This window comes from Pleuronectes platessa, chromosome 16 (genome assembly GCF_947347685.1).
Source record: "Pleuronectes platessa chromosome 16, fPlePla1.1, whole genome shotgun sequence".
Lineage (NCBI taxonomy): Eukaryota > Metazoa > Chordata > Actinopteri > Pleuronectiformes > Pleuronectidae > Pleuronectes > Pleuronectes platessa.
Window position 1 is genome coordinate 11,951,863 of NC_070641.1, and position 17,326 is coordinate 11,969,188.

General features: G+C 42.7%; 1 protein-coding gene across 1 annotated transcript; it reads right to left on the reverse strand.

Annotated features, from left to right (window-relative positions):
* Positions 1-2,617: 2,617 nt before the first annotated feature.
* On the reverse strand, positions 2,618-10,031 carry mafk (v-maf avian musculoaponeurotic fibrosarcoma oncogene homolog K). Its single transcript, XM_053442706.1, has 3 exons — positions 9,797-10,031; positions 3,612-3,690; positions 2,618-3,527 (listed from the first exon to the last, which is right to left on the reverse strand). The coding sequence occupies exons 2-3, from the start codon at positions 3,654-3,656 to the stop codon at positions 3,087-3,089; spliced, it is 486 nt and encodes a 161-aa protein (XP_053298681.1). The 5' UTR covers positions 3,657-3,690; positions 9,797-10,031; the 3' UTR covers positions 2,618-3,086.
* Between the last annotated feature and the right edge of the window lie 7,295 nt (positions 10,032-17,326).

Consider the following 17,326-nt stretch of genomic DNA (forward strand, 5'->3'; position numbering starts at 1 on the left):
ATTACGCCTCGTTCAACAGCACTGGGTTTTTCAAGAGGTCATTGTATTTTTCTCAGAAATTGCTTTGAGCAGTATTTTCTTGCAATGTGCGGAAAAATGACTTTTGTAAACATGCAACATGTGTCTTTAAATTCCTCAATGACCTTCAACTTTAGCAGCTTCGGAATATTAATTTCAGGTAAAGTTAAAGATGAGTATATATTTCTTTTGCGGTTACAAAAGCGTCACAGTCATCGTCTTTTAAAACTGTCGACAAGATCAAATGTCGTGTTTAGAATAGGACACAAAGTCTGCGTTTACGATACGGAGTCAACAACGGTTTACATGTCGGTTGACTCTCCATTTTAGGAACACAAATAATAATGTGCTTTTCTTTTGAACTATTACCTCCACTGAGGAGATTACATTTGTTTGTCTGTTACCTAGAAGGATTACACAAAAACAACTGGACGCCCCACCACCAAACTTGATGGAAGGATCCAGTATCGGTCAGGAAAGCACATATTCAACGTGTGGATCCAGATCAGGGGGTGGATTTCGGAATTTGCTTTCACTTGCTTTAACATTATTCATTAATTTATCAGAATAATTCATGGATCTTGATGAAAAAAAAAGATCTGTCATGTTTAGGGGTCCGATATATACGTGTGGCGCAGATTAAATTAAAACTGTATCTAGTGGATTTGAATGTGGTTCCATAAGGGGACTGGTGGAGGTTTGCGCTCTAGTGCCCTTCAAATTGAAATTGATTTCTATATCTGAGATAATTGATATCGGTGCTAAAGAGCACATGTTGGGCATAAATTTCCATCCAAATGATCCAGACTTAATGTTAAATATGTGAATTCCTTTGCATAGATAGTTTGACTTGTAACCTCTCGCTTCATTAAATGTTAATCTGTATTGCCTGTTGTTTCACTGCAATATTCTGAAGGATGTTCAGTATGAAGTTATGATGTTAAATATGACGCTCTTCACTGACGGGGTGAACCAGCAGTCAAAAGATAGTTTCTGTTTTTAAACAGTTAATTCTTGGATCGTTTAGCGATAATGAACTGCAGCTTATTTGTAACCATAGTCGACGTCTGTCCGATTTGTGGATGAGACGAATATTAATTGTGCTGAGAAGAACTATTCCAGGGCTATAAATACTCACAAAGAAGGCTTAAGTTATGAGAATAGTTTTCTCATTGTAAATGTGATTACAACTTTTCTTTCAGGAAAACAAAGGTCAGCATCAACATACTTAGACTTTAAAGAACGATTACATAATCACACCACTCCCAGGATAGTAAAAGACATAAATATAGAAAAATATGTAATATATATATATGTATATATATATATTTATAATATACTGTATATGCATATAAAACTAAGTATCAGAAAGGGAGCATAAGTTGCATCAACATAGAAACCAAGTGAAAATACAAAAAAAGAGTAAGAACACAGCAATGCCCCCGCTTCAAAATCACAGCAGGTTGTACAGCAGCAAAGTTCCCGTACTGTTCTTTGCAGCTATGGAACAGGGGAAGAACAGTCGTGTCCTCTTAGCCCAGAGAAAATCCTGACAAGATCAATCTCTATTCACTTCACTCCAAATCTGGAATGGATCCTCGGTAAGAACGGCTTGATTTCAAGTGATGATCCATATTTGTAATATTTCAAAACGTTCAACGGGAGGAAGGTGTTAACAACCACGTCTTTTTTTGTTTTCGTTTTTTTTTTGTTTTCTTTCTAGTTGCCGTGACACCACTGTTACTAGAGATGGGCGTCAGGAGTTCTCTTGCAGAAGAGTGTGTCAAAAGCAAAGTGAAGAGCTACTGTGTTTCAGAGTGACCAACACCGGCAGCAGCGCTCCTCGTGACCCGGCGGTAGGAATGATTTGTATTTGGACGGAGTGACGACTGTACATCTGTAAATATACAGGAAGTGACCCTGATTGCATTTCACTCGTCAGAACCGCTCTCATTACACTTTATCCAATATGGATTACCTACCAAAGAGTGGCATATAAAGGAAAGAGGCACAACCCCCCCACCCCCCCCACCAGTAAGTGCTGTTGCATACAGAGTAAACCACCCTCAGCTACGTAAGGCTTGACCTTGCAATAAGTGGTCAAACCACATTAAATCATTGTGCACTTTCAGCCTCAGTAACTTTCAGAAATGCAAGAAGAGCTTCTATCTGTCATCGTCTCATTTTCCCCGGGATCAGTTTCTTATGTGAATGGTTTATACTGCATCTTAACAGTTTGCTTATAAGTGCTGTATAATGACTGACGCCGGACGAGTGTGAGAACCAAGCGCATCCGAAGGAATCTGGTCCAAAATGATCTGTAATCACTTCTCAATTTTTCTACATATGTAGTCTCCCCGAGTCCCCGTGTAAAGATAAATAGAGTTTTAAAAAAATCTGTTGGAATCAAGTGTAATTCAACTCGTTTAAAAATAATCAAAAGCAGAAATTGTGATTAGATTAGATTCCGTTTGCAAAGATGCAAACGGAATCTGAAAGCTCCGTCCCATCAGGCTCCAACTTTTTCAACATCACAGCTCACTGTGAAAAATGTCAAACTACACGTTGGATCTATCGTGGATCCTGTTTAAGGCGGCGGCTGAGGCACTTTTGCATTAAGAAAGTATAACTTAGAAAAAGGCTTTGCTGTCACATATGAACGCGACTTGAATCTCTTGTGTTCTACACTTAATGGCAGTAGGTGTATGAGGTGTCCTAGGCCGGTGCTGCCGCATTAAGGCAGGTCAAACAAATCTCTGTCATCAGTCGGGGACGAGGGGGGGGGGTCACAGAGGCACCATAACCCTGCCGGTGCTGGGGGGTGTTCTGGGAGGGGGGAGGGGGGAGGGGGTTGCACAGTGCACAGACAACGTAGAATGTGTAAATCAGACGGAAGGAGGAAAACGAAGATCGGTGAAATCAGAACAACATCACATGGAGCTTGCCACCCCCATCCCATCCCTCAGTCTAACTACTGAGCGTCCTCTCAGTGCAGGATGAGCGGGTTGCAGGCGGGGTCGGAGCCGGGCAGGACCAGGCAGGACGAGGAGAGCCCAGTCCTGTCGCCACTAGGACAGGGTCGAGAACGGGGTCGGGCTGGAGCTGTTGTGCCTGTTGGCCGACTTGACCATGGTGATGACGCTGGTGTTGGCCACCTTGCCCGGCGAGAGGGGCCCGCGGGTCACAGTCCGGGCGAAACACTGCAGGGCCTCGTACTTGGCTCGCAGGGCGTCCAGCTCCATCCTCATGCTGGCGTTCTCCCGGGCCAGCTTGTCCACCTCCTGCTGCAGGTCGATCTTCTGCCGCTCCAGCTCCTCCTTCTGGGAGACCCGCTTGATGCGGCAGCTGGCGGCGTAGCCCCGGTTCTTCAGGGTCCGCCGCCGCTGCTTCAGCCGCACCACGTCCTCCTTGGTCAGCCCACGCAGGTGCTGGTTGAGCTCCCGCACGGACATGACCACCAGCTCGTCGTCGCTGAGCGCTGGGTCATTCTCACCCGCCTCCTTCTTGACCTGCAGTGACACGAGCAGTGGGTGAGGAACAGCAGCACGTCTCGGACGCGAGTCAAGTCCAAAGAAACACTTCCCCACACTTACCTTTAAAGCTTTGCTCGTCTTGAAATGAGTCGTCATTCCCTGCATGCAGACAACGGGCCTGGCTCTCACAGAAGACTCACTGTCAAGAGAGAGGAAGAGGAAATAAAATCAAGTTCAGACACATTAAGACTTTTCAAAACAAAAAATGTTTCACTTTCAAAATGACAGGTGTTTGTTTCACATTTAATATACCCAAGTTTATAGTTTGAATAAGCTATATTTTGAACAGCTACAACATTAGTATTTATAATACACAATGAAATTGATTCTATAAGATTAGACTTGAGGAGTTTTTCTAATCATTGTTAAAAAGATTTTTATAGGAAGGCTTTTTAATGACTAATCTTTGATGTTTTTTTATTTATGTTTTTTTATATTTTATATTATATTATGGTTTCTTGTTTTTCCTTGTTTAATAATAATAATACTTCTTATACAATGTATCTGTGATATATTACTCACAGGGCCAGCTTTTCCTTGTTTTCCAGTACTTTCACTTTAATAAGATTGTGGACAGTACTTTCAATATATGTGTAATTCTAACTAGCGGTATTGGTATTTCTTACTCAAGTGAATATCTCTGTATGCAGATGCTAAGCATGACATTGGAAACAGACAAGCGTCTCTATGGTGACGGCCCCTTTAACTTGAACCCCTTTAAGAGGCATCACAACAACATTCCTCGGTTATGGCACGTGTCAATATTTCTGCTTGCATGGCAGTAGTGTTGCAGCTGCCAGTAGAGGGCAGCTTGACACCATTAAACACTTTATTTATTTACTCGTAAGAGGAGGAGAGCTTCCACAATGTAGTTCACCGGACCAGGCAGGATTAGAAACCTGCAGCCTCTCTTCAGACAGCTCGGCATTCAAGCCCTCTGCCAAAGCATTTTTGTTTCTAGTTGCTTTTTTTATTTTTATTTTTTCATTTTGCCAGGGCAGTTTTTAGAAAAGCCTCTCTGTGCTCATTACAGCGGAGCCACATGCTTTCCAGACTGCCGCCATGGCCCAAAAAAAGCGAGAGCGCTGAGCTGTGATCCTGTGAGAGGCACATATCCCCCCCCCCCCCAAGGCTCCATTTCAGGGCCCGCAGACCAGCCTCTGACTACCAGTGCACTGTTCCATGCTCCACTGCTGCCATGGAAACACCCTGCGAATGGGCGTGGGAGTGCGAGTCACATGGTCAGCAGAAAGGATAAACAAGTCTCATTCATAACCGCAACACGGCCTATACATAGTACACACAAGAGGCACCGACTTGTGCTGATAAGTGAAAGGCACCCTGTGTTTGTGATCTTTATCCCTTGAATTCCTCGTCTCTGTCTGACGTCTGGGGACACAGTCCATCCACAGCCTCCCTCCGTCATTAAAACAAACCATCACATCAGCATAACATTTACAGTTATGCTGAACTTCTCGGGGGCCGGCAGATATATGCGAGTGGAAAATTCCTGGAGATAGAGTGTCACGCAGGAATAGTTTCCTCTATAGTCACTGGGGTATTTTCTGCCCTGGGAGACAATGTAGTCTATCGATTGCCGGGGCCCGAGTTGTATCCTCTTACACGCAGGGCTTTCCTGAGCTGCTCCATGCCCTTATTTAACTCTGCTGGATATATTTAGACCCCGGTGCGGACACAAATTTCTGCCAACTAAACAATTTAAGTGAGCATTGCGATAAGTGATATGTCAGCGAGAGGGCAAGTTTTCTCTGCAGGCCTGGTCGCTGCAGCTTCCATGGAGCGAAACCCTCTGGGTGCGGCTGCTCCTTTTGGGATATTCATCATGACTTCAGACTATATGGCTGCAAATGTGGCGTTACAGGACTTTGCAAATGCCGAGGGTGAAAAAAAACTTTGTTCCTGGGATCCAGGCGTTAGTCAGTGTCCTTATAATAGCTTAAATTGCACGTGTCATGTCTGCTTTGGTGTTTTTGTCACAAGCAGACGAACCTTAAAGAATCCGAACTGGGAAAATAGGCAGATGAGAAACCCACACACACACCACTAGAAAAACAGCTACAGCCAGAACCAAATGATCTGCTGTTTGGACACTTGGAGAACATCTGTTGCTCTCTCTGATGTCCTTGGTTTGTTTTTTTGCAAAACACGCAGCAAGAAGAGTTGCTTCACTGCAACTACAGAAGCTTCAAATGAAGATGAAGAGCGAAAAATAAAACATGCCTCGACAGCAAGTTGGCCCAAACAGCCTCGTTTAAGTGGTATTGCGTCAGAGGGGGGTCCCTGGGTATATTCCTTAGCGGGGGATCATGGATTAGCAGTGTGGGGGGGCCTCCCTTTCTCTTTCTCAATACAAGAGGCCTCCAGCTCGGAGCGAGAGGCCAGGTTGTTTCCCTGAGATTCTTTGAGCTTATGTTTTTTGCAACTCACACAGGGACAAGGTTTTCCTGATCAAGATGCCAAAAGTTTCCTCGGAGGAAACGCAGCAAATTGTGTTACGCACGCAGCCAAATCCCACTCTGTACGATTTTGCCACAGAGATGATGGAAGCAAACATGTTTCACAACAAGTCACGGCTTCTCACTGTGGTAAAAAAAACAGGACTCATATTATTCCCCTTTCCCAAAGTCTGAGAAAAAACACCTCAAGGAAAAGCTACAGATGTCTGGGAAATAAAGAGCAAAACCACATTCCTGAGTGAACACACATGTGCAAACCCTCAAATGCACGGAGAGGGAACATGCAGGCTAACTGTGTCCTGTGATGCACCCGGGCGATGGGGGTGGGGCTCAGCCGATCCCACTTGTAAAACAACGGCTGCAAAATTCACAAAATGTCTGGAATTTCCGAAGAGAGTCTTTCGCATGGCGCGAACACGGCAGAGGCCGCCTGAGTGCACACGTTTGGACCTCAGACGTCTGCCATCTTTCTTCGGCGGAAGGAATAGTAAACAAAGCACTCATTTAACTTTTCTACTTTTTCCTCAAACAGCACGCAGGGATGCTTCATTCCTCAAGTTGCTGCTTTGATAACTGAGACCAAAAACACACTATTTACTCAGCATTGTTATCACTAGGCCAAGCTTATTGACCAACTGTCTACACACGCACATACTTGCTTGACCTGCTGAGTGTTTTATTTGATGTGCAAGGCTGAATGGTTTTTGGGTGTGCACAGTTTCTTTTGAGACTTGTTTTTTTGACCTTTCCCCGACTTCGTCTCAACAAAAGAAAAAGGTCTGGAAACCAACATAAACCAAAACAGCTGTTGAAGAACTCATTTGTGACAGTTTGTGTGGATACTAACTAACCCTAGATTGGACCTTTTCATCCTGTTCACTGATGGCTAGTGTTTATATTCCTAAAGTCAGGCATCTGGTCAAGTTCAAGGCTGCACTTCAGCTCCGGCAGGTAACTGAGGGGCCCCCGGCCTGCTCCTAAAATAAACAGCACATCAAAAAGACTCATGCGCTCATGCTCGGGGCTGATAAATGCCGAGTTGGCTTGTCTGGCCTCCTTGTTTTTCTTCTCCTTCTTCCCTGTTTGGGTACAGGAGCACGTTGAGCAGAAAGCAGACTTGTTGCACGCCCTTGACAGTCAGACACATTCCACAGAGAAAGGCTCCAGAAAGCTTCTCTTGCATTTTTCTCTGTCTCAGGGAGGAGGAGAGGTTCCTCCGCTCGGCTCTTTCTCCAGCGCAGCACATTCGGTGGAATATTAAGCGAGGGAAATGGAACGCATAGCTGAGCAGTGAGTCACGCTGTTTACTGGTAAAAGCGGCGACCAGCGGCAGGGAATCACACCCTCTCAATCTGACGTTTCCTGGAAACTCCCGTTGTTTCATGGGAAGGAAGGAAAAGTACAGAGGACCTTGGAAATGGTTGGCGTGGCCGCAGGAACCTTCGAGGCGGAAAAAGAGGAGAAGAAGTCTCTGAAATGTCTGAGCAAAGATACGAGGGACGCTGGGATCCAAAGAAATGTCAGGAATGCAAAAAAGACCTGGGAGCATATAGCCCATCCAAGGGAAGAATGTGGGAAGCACCGGGGAAATATTAATGTTCTGTCTCTGATATGCTTGCATTGCATCACCTCTCGCTTGACATGGCAAAACAAACCAAAGCTCTTCAGCTGAAAACACATTCAACAACCCAGCAGCCTCTAAATTCCTGAGTTTCTCCATCAACAGCGAGATATAAATATTGTGAAAATGTGGAGTTTGAGTCACTATGGAATCAGGAGGCGGCCAAGGGGGGGGGGGGGGGAGGGAAAATCAACAACTGAATCAGCAAGTCGGCCTCATTGGGAACCAACGAGGGATTCCCAATAACACAATCTCACAGAAGAAACCACTTGGCGCGTCTGGGCCACGGAGAGGTTGAGCTGTGACAGAGAGGCAGGTCACTGTGGGTGGCCGAGTGAGCGGCCTGCACACACAGTGAAACTGTCGGGGAGTCACTGGGGAGGGCCGGCCCTCGGTTATTCACCAGCGTGACACTCACTTTCATCCGGATATAAAATTATCAGCCTCTTAAATCAACAATCAAAACCCTGCATAGTTTTTTCTTCCAGTGAAAGTAAAAAGAGTCAAAACAAACCACAACGGACGTGTTCATTGTGAGTCACTGCGTCCCTAACCACAGCTATGCCACTTGCACAATACACCACCACATAAGCATTGTCACTTTTTCTTAATCCCCATTGACCAGTAGAAATACAGAGTAGAACTGGATTAAACTTCTTCCTGTGTGTCAGGGGGGCTCTACTGATGTGCCTTATCACTGTCCCTCTCTCACACACACACACACACACAAACACACACACACACACACACTGTGGTGTCAAAATGAGTCAGACAGTCCAACTTCCCTGATCCAAAAGAAGACATCATGAATGTTGAGATGTAACCACATGGTAACCTCATGACAGAGCACTGCACCCGCTCCCTACGCCCACCAGGACCCACAGGGAGTCAGAGAGAAGTTATTCAAAGACAAATACTTTCCATCGATTAATCAGAATGGTGTTCTTTTTTCTTTTCTTTTTTTAAAGGTCAGAGAATCCAAGTTATCCCATTCAGGACAAAGGGCAAACTTAAAAGACAGCCAGGCAGTCATTATTCTAAGGTAAAATTGTTGTTATTATGAGGTGATTATAACAAATAACTCCCACGGACAGTGTTTCCTTCTCATCACCCGGGCCTGAAAGATGTATGTCCAGCCTAAACAGGAAGATAAGATAAAGCCCTTTCCCTTCTCTGGGGGTGATTTACTGTTTGTGGAAACATACCCTCCTCCTGCTGTTGCTTGTTTCCCCTGTGAAAGGCCACTCAGCCCCGGTGGTCTGACTCCACGTCGTGCCCTTTGTCCCACATGTCTAAAATGCACACCACGTGTTGTTTCCAATGTCAAACGTATGTGCTGCTCTTTTTTTTTTGTGCATCATTACAGCTGCCAGTGATAAACCCCTCCGCCTCGGAATGAGAAGTGAACAACAGTGCTGAGTTGGGGATGTGGAAGTTATTTATATGATATTTTTTTCCCAATGCAAGTCAGACATTTGATTTGATTTCACTTCCAGTTTCCCCAATAAGCTAGTTTGGGAAATATAAAGTGGGTTAGAAATGAATAAACCTCAGTAAACATGTTTAATCTATTAGTAACGACCAGTTTATTAATAAATAAGCTATTATGACGTTTTGCCACAAATACATTGAACAAAATTAAATGAATTGTCATGTGGACGTCGATTTAAAGGAAACAGTGCGTAATTGAAATACAAACTTTTTCGTTAAATGTGCGCAGTCTTCAAGTTTAGTCATATTTGAAGGAATGCCCTGTTATCCTTCACTCGCTGTCATATTAACCCACTAAAAAGTTTTATTAAAAATCACCAAAAGCATTGAAACGATTGAAAATCTGTCAAAATAGGAATTTTAATTTCTACAAAGTTACTTTTGACCGCTTTTTGCCACTTTTGCCTGCGCGCTCCTCGATGCGCTCTCATCCACTTTTTTTTTGTCATTGTGTTATGTTACTCCAACACAACACGTGTCCGCGCGAAAACCATCCACAAAACTCAACACCAACCTTCACAATAAACTCGGACCCATGACGGTACATTTTGTGGACACGTCGCGATAAAGCGCCGCGACGTGTCCCCGTGAGAAACTATTTACAAAGGAATGTCAAAACATCTTACACCAATATTTAAAAAAAAAAACAAGCTCACCTCTGTGGACGCGGATATATCTGTGGACCGGAATGCGTACAAACCCCCCAAAAATGAAAAGTGGCGGCTTTCCCTTTCAGAGGAGACGCAGAAACTGGACACGGTCCGTGCGTAAAAACGCGTCCAGCGGCGGCGGACTGACCGGCGGCGAATCCTCGTACGAAATCCAAACTACAAAACAACAACAATGTACCAACATTCCACGCTCTGCTTCCGCAAGCACTCACGTCACCGATTCCTCGTGACCGCCCCCTCCATTCATGAAAATAACTTTCTGCTGACGTCAGCCTGGGAAAGAGGAGAGAGGGGGCATGGTGGTGGAGAGGAGGAGGGGGAGGAGGAGGTTGGGGGGGGGGGGCGGGGTGAGGCCATAAATAGAAGACAGATAGTGCTGTGGACTTGCTTTTGCTTACTTTACGAAACCAATCTGCACAAAGTCACTTCACGACGCCAACGTCACCTCCAGAAAGTCAACAAACCCTTCAGGTTCCCATCATCGTGAAACCGGCTGCTCTCCCTGTCTCCTCAGCCCATCACTCTCTTCTCACCCACCACAGGTCTACGCAACAAGGTTTTCAAAAATGTGCATAAACAGAAAGAGAGAGAAAAATAGTCCTCCTCCTCCCTCCCTCCCTCCTTTTGAGCGGCAGCAGCTGCATTCCATTCCTGAGGGAAGTATGTGGTGTAGTAGCCCCGGCAGTCACAGGATTTCTCTTATTTGAACTACACTGCTGCCCGGTATCGTCACAGGTTATTCTGGGTAATTAAGTACTGAATGTAAATATGTTAAGTCAGGAGCCTTCTAAGGGGCCTCGCTGGCACGGGTCTCCCCCCTGTTCGTTTATCCGATATGAGAAAAAGAGACCTGGACCTGCAGGTTGCCTCAGACTGTGGTGCCTGTGAAAAACAGCTTCCGAGTGTTTACACTGCAGACACAATGGTTACAAAGTTCAGACAGCAGCTAAGAAGCAGAGGGAAATACACTTTCCACATTGGTTTCTGCTGACGAGACCAAGATTATGTGGACTAGTGAAGTGTTTCTTGCTGGATATCTTCTCCAATTAGCATTCATTTGGACCATTCTTGATAATAAGATCTACCCGGGACGTTCTTTTTTTCACCGTTGTATATTTGTTTGTTGGTTTGTCAGCTAAAAACTACTAAATTGATTTCCACGAAACTTGAGAGGGATGGGACATGAGGGAACCCGTTCAATTTCTGGCGCCGATCTGGACATGTGTGCTGATTTCCCAGGGGAATAATTCATGGATCTTGACGAACAAACACAGCATATTTACGGGACTGATCTATGAGCGTGTGCAATTTGCTGCAGCTTGATTGAATTTAGGGGGAATGTTGGGTCCTTGGCAGAGGCCCTCCTGAGGGCTATTCTAGTTATTTGGAGGTTTTACTTCAAATGCACAGCAGTAAAATGTTTGACACAAAACATTTTTCGGAGTAGTCACACTGCAAAACGAAAGCATTTGAACAGGTGACCATGTGGATCTGGAACCTGTGATGAAACGAGGTGTCTCTTAACCTCTAATTATAGTGCTGAGGCATTGTTAAATACAGCAGTAAAATCGGTTATAAAGTTGATTCATTCATGCGCGACAGTTTGCGTCGACAACATTCCTGCTAATCGCTGCAGAACAAATGGCTTCTTCTTGTTTTAGTTTTTTTTTCAAAATTCCAATCGGGACAGAAATTCAATAATGACAATCAAACAGTCTGCAGCATGTCTTCACACATCAGCGTGAAGTTGTTATCGCTGACAGACTAGTGGGGGGGAACAAGTCGTAGTTTTTTAATTGACCATTTTAGGACAAAAGCAGCATCGTAATTGGATCATATTTGTTCCATGATGATTTCAGTGCCACGCTGCTATGTTTAGCCACTGACGAGACAAAAGAGGAAGCACGCAGACACAATAAGGACACGCACATGCATTTCAGGTCCATGATGTAATTTTGATCTTTAGATAAAGTGTGAACAGTGAATTGGAATTAGAGTTAGAATTGAATGAGGTGATTATCTACACCAAAAATAGGCCTAAACTCTCACTAAGACGTCTCTCTGTGTTATGAGCAGGTCTTTCTTTCTTTCACAGTTTTTCCCGAAGCAGTGGTGTTAGACAAACAACACTGACTATTGACTTTCCTGAGTCACACGTGGAGTATGTTCTACCGACAAAGTCCTGCTTCCAGCCAAACTCACTAAGTCCTGAGCATTCATCCCTTTGCCTGCCGGCTCTGTGTCACATGCTGAGCTTGTGCTCGATTCAGGTTCCTGTCGTTCTTTTCTGACTCATCAGATCAAACAGTTCTTCAGAATCACACGTGGAATCAAAAGTTCACTTCAGGTAGAGGATGGGCCTGACTGGAGGACTGATGAGGAATTCTGGGTAAGATACAAGTGTTTAACTAGCTTTATGATCTGGTAACAGTTTGTACGATAAGATTAAAATATGACTTGTATTGGATTAGAATCCAGATGAGATGGGATACATTTGATGCGATTAGATGAAATGTGATGAGGCTACAATACTTAAATTAGAATATATTATTATATTATTATTATTGTATATTACATGATATTTAATGTAGTATTACACAATTGTATTACAGTATGGTAATATAAAATAGGGTGAGATTATATTAAATTACAGATTATATGAGATTCAAGTTTACTCTATTAAAAATGGAATGAGAAGATATGAGATGTTTTGATTGTGTAAATTTCAGACTAGATAAATTACTTAATTAAAGAGATTGGATTGAAATATGATTAGATTTGAGATAGAGCCAGGTGAGGATAAAGTGGAATAATCTGAGATGAGAATCAGTTGCATGAACTTTAATCAGAAATGAGATTGGGCTACAAAATACTGGGGGAAATGTGATTATATTAGATGTTGTTAACTGAGAATAGAATGGATTACATGTCCTTATATGAGATTAACTGAGATGCAACAAGACTGGTCAATATGATATTGTATTCTAGATGGATTAGGATTATATAACAATAGATTGCAATAGTTCAAATTGAGATGTGGGGAGAATAAATTAGATTATCTGAAACTGTTGTATTGGATTAGAAAAGAAATGAGAAAAGAGAATTGGATCAACATGAGTTTAGATCCCAATAGATTAGATGAAATTGGATAACATTACATCAGAGATGACACTAGATGAGAAGAGGTGTTAAAAGATTAATTGAGATAGTATTTTTCCACATTGGATTAGATTACATTAGATTTCTTGACATTACATAAGCGATACAATTGAAATATAATGAGAACCATGAAGATGATTAAATAAGATGACATTGAATTACAGATGACATTGAATTACATTTTAGAGTAAGATGAAATCCAACAAGCTCAGATAGTAATGTGGTAAAGTGGGGAATAAATAGCATCAAGATAGAAAAAAATAAAACGGAGCCAAAAATACTGGTATATTGTGTTTATATTTTCGGTTATCCTGCTGAATCTGCCAGGGGCTGGAAGAGAAAAAGAACAACTGGTGAGAGAAAGTCTCTGCAGGATGACCTCTGCTATTCTAGATCAGTCAGACATCCAGCTGCTCAGTCGATGCCATACCACCCAATTACTGTCCATCTGGCAGCAGCGTACACAGATGACCTGGAATACACCCGATCCGTCCAACAAAACAAAAACAGCGCACCATGTGCCACAGAAGCCGGCGCTTTTCGTCAGATCAGCGAGCTGTGGGGTCCTGGTTCTTTCAGGCCGTTTTAGATTACAGGAAGTAGCTCTGACTCACTAATCTCGCTGCTTTCTGACTCAGACCCTTGAACTCGGAAATCTGATCTCGCACAAAGAGGCCCCCTGTTGTACAGGGATCATTTCTTCCTCCAAATGCTCCGACTTATTAGAGAACAAAGGGGTTAATATCAGCCATGCAGAGTATCTCAAACTCTTGGCAGACTAAAATTATAATACTAATACATTATACATTAGATTTTCTCCCTCAAAGTGTTTTTTTTACATTGTTGAGGACCAGCTAAGTGAGAGTACCTGACACACTAATCTGCAGCCTCTGGCACAGTCGGGGTCGTGCATGTGTAATTTCAAAAGTCAAAGAGTTGTTTTTGCAGATCTAGAGAACTTCCCGTATGACACAAGATTCAGTTTGGAGCGCTGACCGAACATTCCACTGACTTCATCAAATTGTGTTTCATACGAAAACACTTTACGTAAGCGGCTGGAGGGTTGGAGCCGTGTGGAAAGGAAACATGACCGAGCTACAGTAGTGGTGGCGCTAGTGCAGGCGACAGCTAGTGGAGGCGTCGGCTATAAAACCCTCTTAAAGCTACACTATACTGAAAACCACCTGATAGTCAAAGTAAAAGTTTGGGATTTTAAATACTTTAACAAGTACAAGAGTGGAGAGTTCCTCATTTCTATACTTGATAGTCTTGTCAGGGTTTAGTAATGTTCGAGGAATGAGCAAATCCCTGCCGCTGACCTTGGGCGGTACTAAATATGGACATTATTTAGGGCGGTAAAAAAGCTCTGGTGCGCTTACTTCATTTTCCTCATGGCAGAGACTTTGTCAAAGAATGAAACCAGCTGTGAGGACGAACATTTACTCAGAACAACTCACATCTACGTCACCTCAGTGTGTGACTCATCATGACTCCAAAATTTCCAACTTACTCACTGACTTCACACTCCAACAATCTGCATCTTGTCAGATTTGACAATTGATTCAACTGTGTCATCTGTGTTGAGCTGTACATGTATTCTGGTTAAATTGCTCTTATTTCAGGTGTATGGTCGTTGTTCAAAGTCCTCACAAAATGCTTCCCCTTTTATATTTGCTGATTGCTCTGTTTGGATTTGACATCATGTTTATTTGTTTCATCTGTATTTGTTTATCTTGCTCTTTCAAAGTCTGCTCTGGTAGGAGACCAACTAATATTCCACCCTGTACTTGGAATGATATTCATTTAATATGGAAAAATTGGGACCTGCGCTGCCATCTTGTGTTGGAGCCCTGGAATTTAAAACCCTGTGCAAATACAGGGTCACCTGCTTTGTTTTTTTTTAAAGCCAGAAAGTAAATCCAGTAAAGCAACAGGATGAGAAAACATCAAATGAAATTATTATCTCTGTCACAGTACTTTAAAAAAAATCTAATATCTTCCCTTCTTGTGGTGCTTGTATTCTGTTAAGTGGAAAACAACATCAACTCTGAATACATTGGTTATTCTAAGGCAGAAGTCACATGTGCTGTTTTTATATGATACACAAACATTTTAATTCAGACAATAGCTGCAAAAACTGTTGTTTTATTTGACCTTAGTAAGGGTGTTTGCTCCTTTCTTCCCAAATGCTACGTTCTATGTTATTAGAAAAGCGGTGATTTGTTCATCTGTGTCCAAACACCATTGTTAAGGAACAATATTACACTCTGTAGAATGAAACAGCAAATTGATAGGAATACTGAATCTAATAGCCCTGAAGTTACAAGTCTTTATTAATGGGAAAGTGATACACGCAGAAATAATGGTGCCTATTATTATGACGATGATGATGATGAGGAAGCAAAATATCTGCTCACACTTTTGGAGACTGAAACACATGTAGGCAGCTGAACTGAAAATGTGTCATTCTTCCGGAGGATTTTATACATTAGTATAGTGACATCTGCTGGTCAATTATTGGTATTGCATAAAACTGAGATGTTCTCGAGATGAAAGTTGTCATGTATGATTATTCAAGTAACAGACTATTCTAATGTACAGGATTTTGAAGTTAAAATAAATACAGATTTGTATTTATTTGTATAAGTGGTTTGATAAAGGGAAATTCTACATACATACAACATTTATTTAGGGCCCGAGCACTGACAAGTGTTGTGCAAGTTCACACCTCTCATTAACTAGTTCAAAGTTCAGTTCATACAAGTAAACATAAATAGTTCACGTTCATAGTTCACCATTTAAATTCTGAACTAGTTCATAGTTCAGTTCATGTAATCGTTTTAAGGTGGAAAGTGAGAATGAAAGACTTAACTTGTTAAAGAAAACCTTATCCATCACTACCCCTTGCCTTTACTGTCGGAATCTTTATCAGACAGTGTGTACAAATCCCTCTCTGCTTTCTCTTGCCATCTGTATATGAGACCGAGAGCTATTGTGTTGCAGGTATGGCCTGGCCCTTTAAGGAAAGGTTGTAGTGTGTGACGTAGTGCACCAGGGTATTGTGGGAAAATACGCTAAAATTGTGTGTATAACGAGAAGTGACGGACCATGCGAGTGTCGCTACTGCTGTATATCCAAGAAATAAAGTGGTCGCATTCCTAGTAAAGAAACATCTCCTCCTCCTTATTCATGGAGCGGTAAGCACGGCTGGTTACCGGCCAGACAGCGCACCGGAGGTAGAAGCGCTGTGAAAAGCGGTTCGCCTCCTTTACTCGCCCATGTTAAATACTTTGGCTGTTCGAACCGGCAGCGTAGTACCGAGAAGAACCGGGAAGCGCCGCGGCCACACACACACACACACAAGCAAATAATCTCCTGTGGGGGGATGGCGGCTACAGGCTTGCGTAGCCGCCTTGTGAAGACCAGCATAATTTACCCCTGAACCAGTGCGGAGATATGATGATGATGATGATGGGAAGTTAAATATAAAAAAAATTAAATTAAATCAAATTAAATTAAATCAAAAAAAAAAAAATGCGCGCGCAAATGCTGCGCAGAAACCCATTGCGCACATGCTGCGCAGAAGCCTACTGCGCACATGCTGCGCAGAAGCCCACTGCGCATGTGCTGCACAGAAGCCCATTGCGCACATCCTGCGCAGACGTGCATTGTGCAGGAATTGCGCGCGCAGTTGTTTTATTTTAAATTAAGATATTTTGCAAATAATAGGAGATAACCTGCCACTTTTTAGAGTTCAGTAAATTGCCAGCTTGAAATTGGGTAAGAGTGGGCTATGAGCCCGGGCACTTCTTGTTGGAAAACGGTTTCTCTATCAACTAGGCCACTCAGCCTGCTTGTTGGCGTGAGGAACTAAGCACTCAAAGAAGATGGACAAATTATTGTGGTTGTGTGTCCGTGTCATTTTATGCTGCTTTTGATACACACTTCAGATAAAATATTTTTACTACATATATTTGACAGCCTTACTTAAAAGTTACTTTTATATTTTTGGATTTTAGATACTGAATGATTTAACATACTTTAAAAACCTATTGTTAGAGAATAACCCAGTATTTTACAGCCTTGGCTTCTGACGCCTCACAAGAATCACAGTGTGGGACACATTTCATTTCATATTATTCTGAAAATTCATGCAAAACCTTCTAGTTGTTATTGTAATACTATAACAGATATATTTAAAGTGCTCAAAATAAAACAATGTGATGATTGTGTGTGTAACGAGCGGTGGTGACCAGCCGGGGGCGCCTGTTGTCGCTCTCATTGTGTGTCTCTTGTATTTTGTGAAGCACTTTGTAAGCATGTTTAGATAAGACTATGTGAATAAAGTTATTATAA